At 41.9% G+C, this 3610-nt stretch overlaps 1 protein-coding gene across 1 annotated transcript; it reads right to left on the reverse strand.

Moving 5' to 3' along the window:
• Positions 1-917: 917 nt before the first annotated feature.
• On the reverse strand, positions 918-2795 carry LOC144754311 (casein kinase I-like). Its single transcript, XM_078641977.1, has 2 exons — positions 1569-2795; positions 918-1475 (listed from the first exon to the last, which is right to left on the reverse strand). The coding sequence occupies exons 1-2, from the start codon at positions 2670-2672 to the stop codon at positions 1425-1427; spliced, it is 1155 nt and encodes a 384-aa protein (XP_078498103.1). The 5' UTR covers positions 2673-2795; the 3' UTR covers positions 918-1424.
• Between the last annotated feature and the right edge of the window lie 815 nt (positions 2796-3610).

A 3610-nucleotide genomic window follows, 5' to 3' on the forward strand; every position in this document is an offset into this window, starting at 1 on the left:
ACCAGTTTAATCTGCCATATTTTAACTTGGGAAGAAAAGTCTTCGGTCCAGTAACAAAGTAATGGTTACAGTGCACTCCCTTCAATACTGAAAGAGGGTTCTATGGGGCGAGGAAGAGAACAGGAGGGGTACATTTGAGGATGTATCAGGAAGACAAAATGTTTAGTTTCTCCCTTCATATGAATGTTTTATAACTACAATTTAATTTTTAATCTGGATTCCACTATTATGTGAATTGGTACTAATCCGTGGGCCACTTTCACTTATCGCCAACTCAATCAAGAATTCGGCAATGCTACTTTCCAACATCCATTAACTAAACAGAGAATAAAAAACAAAGAAAATAACTGAATTCCCTTGATGCAGATCTTGGATGTAAAGCGAGGCATCCCGATGGGCCCGCACACTGTGTGCTCCAAGTCCACCTTTCCACACGAGGATTTTGTTTACAAGCATTGGTCCTTAGTCCTGCTTTAAAGGTTGACCTGAATTAGTAACAAGTACCAGCAGGATTCAACGCCAGCATCCAATGAATAAACAGCAGTGCCTGCAACCCTACCACAATGTGAAATGCAGACTTTGGCTGTAATGGAGATAATGTGGTTCTGTGCAACTCACCCTGTAGAAAATATTTAATTAGAACTAAAAGATAAGGTCATATGTGAAATCACTGATCTATATTCTTCACATGCTTCTTGAGATAGACATGTCGCGGATTTAAATAACCATCCGCCCACTATTTACTGTACTAGGAACAATGTCTCTTTCAGGACCGCAGATTTAGACACAGAATTTAGCAATCCATGGTACTGGATTGCAAAGCTATGAAACAAATTCAAATGAATACGTAGGCATTTTAAAATAAAAAAACATTTGAAAAAAGAAGATTATACCAAAAGTACAGTTTAAATAAAATCTGATTGCTTCAGTTCACAAACAAGCTCCAACCCTCCTGTGTAATGAATTTAGCAGAAATTTCAAGTCATTTTAGCTTTACTTCAGGTTTTTCTAATTCTAAATTTTTACAGTGAATAGTAAAAGACTGACACAAGCCCAATAGTTTAGCAAAATGATATAAAACTCTTAAACAACGTAAAAGATTTATAGTTACAGTAGAACAATAAAAAGGGCTACTGTCTACCGCCCGTGGAGGAAAACTAAAATGGCTATTCTGTATTCAGCGGAAAACCATTAAGATGCCTCTTAGCAGCCCTCTTGCTACAGAGTTTCATTTTAGGGCATCAAAGTTTGTGTTCAAAGCTTCCCGCGATGGCAGCTGCGAGTTTGTCCATTGTCCCTTGAGCATCTTTGTAAAAGGCATGGCGAGTTCCAGGTGAATTGTTCAATCCTGTTTTTGCTAGTAAAGCCATTGGTAAGATACTAGATCAGCCATGCACGATCTGCCCTCCGCGGCAGAGCTGCTCTCATCGGTGAACAGCAGACTGAAGTCCACTAGGCGCTACTCGGCCGGGGATCTGTGAGGTTGACATGCGAGAGGTATCTTGTCGGCCAGTTAAATCAGACGAAGAGATATTGACAGGGGCACCACGATGCAATCTCATACTCACTTTCCGTTCACGTTCCGCTCCAGTCACTGGGCGAGGAGATGTATTAGCAGTGTGTGAAGTTGGAGTGAGGGGAGTTGGAGGAGCTACATCTTGGGAACCTCTCAGCCTGCCAGATGCAGTGGAGGGTAAGCCTCGAGCTCCAGGATTTCGAGTTTGCCTTAATCTTTCCTCTCGCTCTCTTCGCTCACGCTCAGCATCCTCAGCTGCTCTGCTGGCACCAAACTTCAGCATGTTCCAATCAAACACATAGTCGTAAGAGAAACCTTGTCGATGAAACAGATTCCGGAACAGCTGTCTGAGGTACGAATAGTCTGGTTTATCATCAAATCTTAACGAGCGACAAAAATTCAGGTATGTGGCAAACTCCGACGGGTATCCTTTGCACAGCACCTCTATCGGCGTAGACATTTTCTTTTCGCTTATGCGTTCATATTTCTGCCTCTTTGTCGCAGCTTTTAAACCCTGCCATGGGAGGGAGCCCAGATTAAAGTACATTAGCACATAGCCCAACGACTCCAAATCATCTCGACGTGATTGTTCAATGCCGAAGTGAGTGTTGATGGAAGCATAGCGGGCAGTTCCAGTCAGGTTTTTGTTTTCACGATAAGGAATATGCTGGTGTGTTCGAGCATCTCGGTACTTCTTTGCCAAGCCAAAGTCTATGATGTAAACCAGGTTCCCTTTTTTCCCCAGGCCCATCAGGAAGTTATTAGGCTTCACATCCCGGTGGATAAAATTCTTGGAGTGAATGTATTCAATTTGGCTAATCATTTGGTCGGCGAGGAGAAGCACAGTTTTGAGGCTGAATTTCCTTGAGCAAAAGTTGAAGAGATCTTCCAGACTTGGGCCCAAAAGCTCCATGACCATCACATTATAGTCTCCTTCAGCACCACACCACTTAATGGTCGGGATGCCCACTCCTCCTTGCATCATTTTGTAGATCTTGCTTTCTATGTGGAGCTGTGGGTGTTTGGTTTTCACACATTCAAGTTTAATTGCCACCTCCTCGCCTGCTGCAATGTCAGTCCCCAAATAAATGTCCCCGAAAGAGCCGCTGCCGATCTTCCGACCCAGTCGGTATCTGTTCCCAACCCGAAGCTCCATGACTATCGTTCTGTTCGGCTCCCGGGGATCCTGGGGCGGCTCACCGGCCTGTTGGATCTTCCCCGGTCCAGAGACTCCTTGTCACCGCGAATACAGCTTTAATTCTTCTGGCACCTTCCAGAATATGCGGTTTTTAGTCCCCGGTTCCGCCTTTTGGACCCAGCAACAGCTGATTGTCTTCCCCCGGATGGCCTGGCTCCTGTTCCCGAGTTTCAACTCTCGCCTCCTCCGGCTCCCCCGGTCAGACCCCGGGCGTCACTGTCCCCATAGCTCACTCGGCCCCTGGTAGCGGTGGACTCTCAATGGCCCGATGTATGGCTTGCCCGGGCTCCGGGGCTCTTGCTCAGCCACCGCTTGCACTGAGGAGCCCTCAGACAGCCCCGGATTCCGTCGGATGCCGGCTGCCCCTGCGCCCGATCAGTTCTTTCTACCCCTATCTAATATTTTCTAGTATTATTTTAGTCACTGTAGTATATAATTAATATTAAAAAGATTAAAAGTAATTGTAATATTTTGACTTGTTATATATGTATTTATATTATTGTTTTATGTGTATAGATGTATTCATAGTTGATATGATATTTTTTTAATTATACGTTGTTAAAATAATTATTAAAACGTATTAGTAAGTATATATTATATATTATATGTATATGTTTAATTTATTTTTACATTATATATATATTACTTATAAGTTTTATACATTTTAAAATATTTTAACTATGTTTATTTTGATTATATGTATTATTTACTTTATTTTAGACCATTTTTTTTAACTTAAATAAAAAACGATAATTTTAACAACAATATTTTTTTCCGATATTTTTGTACTTACCATAATGTAGATAGGATGTCGATATTCTTGACTTCGATATTCTTGCTTCTATATTTTTGTAGTTAGATAGTCTGACCTTCGATATTTTATCAGTGATTCTTTA

The sequence above is a fragment of the Lissotriton helveticus genome, chromosome 5_1, assembly GCF_964261635.1.
Source record: "Lissotriton helveticus chromosome 5_1, aLisHel1.1, whole genome shotgun sequence".
Classification (NCBI taxonomy): domain Eukaryota; kingdom Metazoa; phylum Chordata; class Amphibia; order Caudata; family Salamandridae; genus Lissotriton; species Lissotriton helveticus.

Bases quoted from the DNA above. Each gene is read 5' to 3' on its own strand.
- LOC144754311 (XM_078641977.1), bottom strand. From the start codon at position 2,672: ATGGAGCTTCGGGTTGGGAACAGATACCGACTGGGTCGGAAGATCGGC. The intron at 1,476-1,568 runs GTGAGTATGAGA...TCAACCTCACAG, and splicing joins GAGCGGAACGTGAACGGAAA to ATCCCCGGCCGAGTAGCGCC.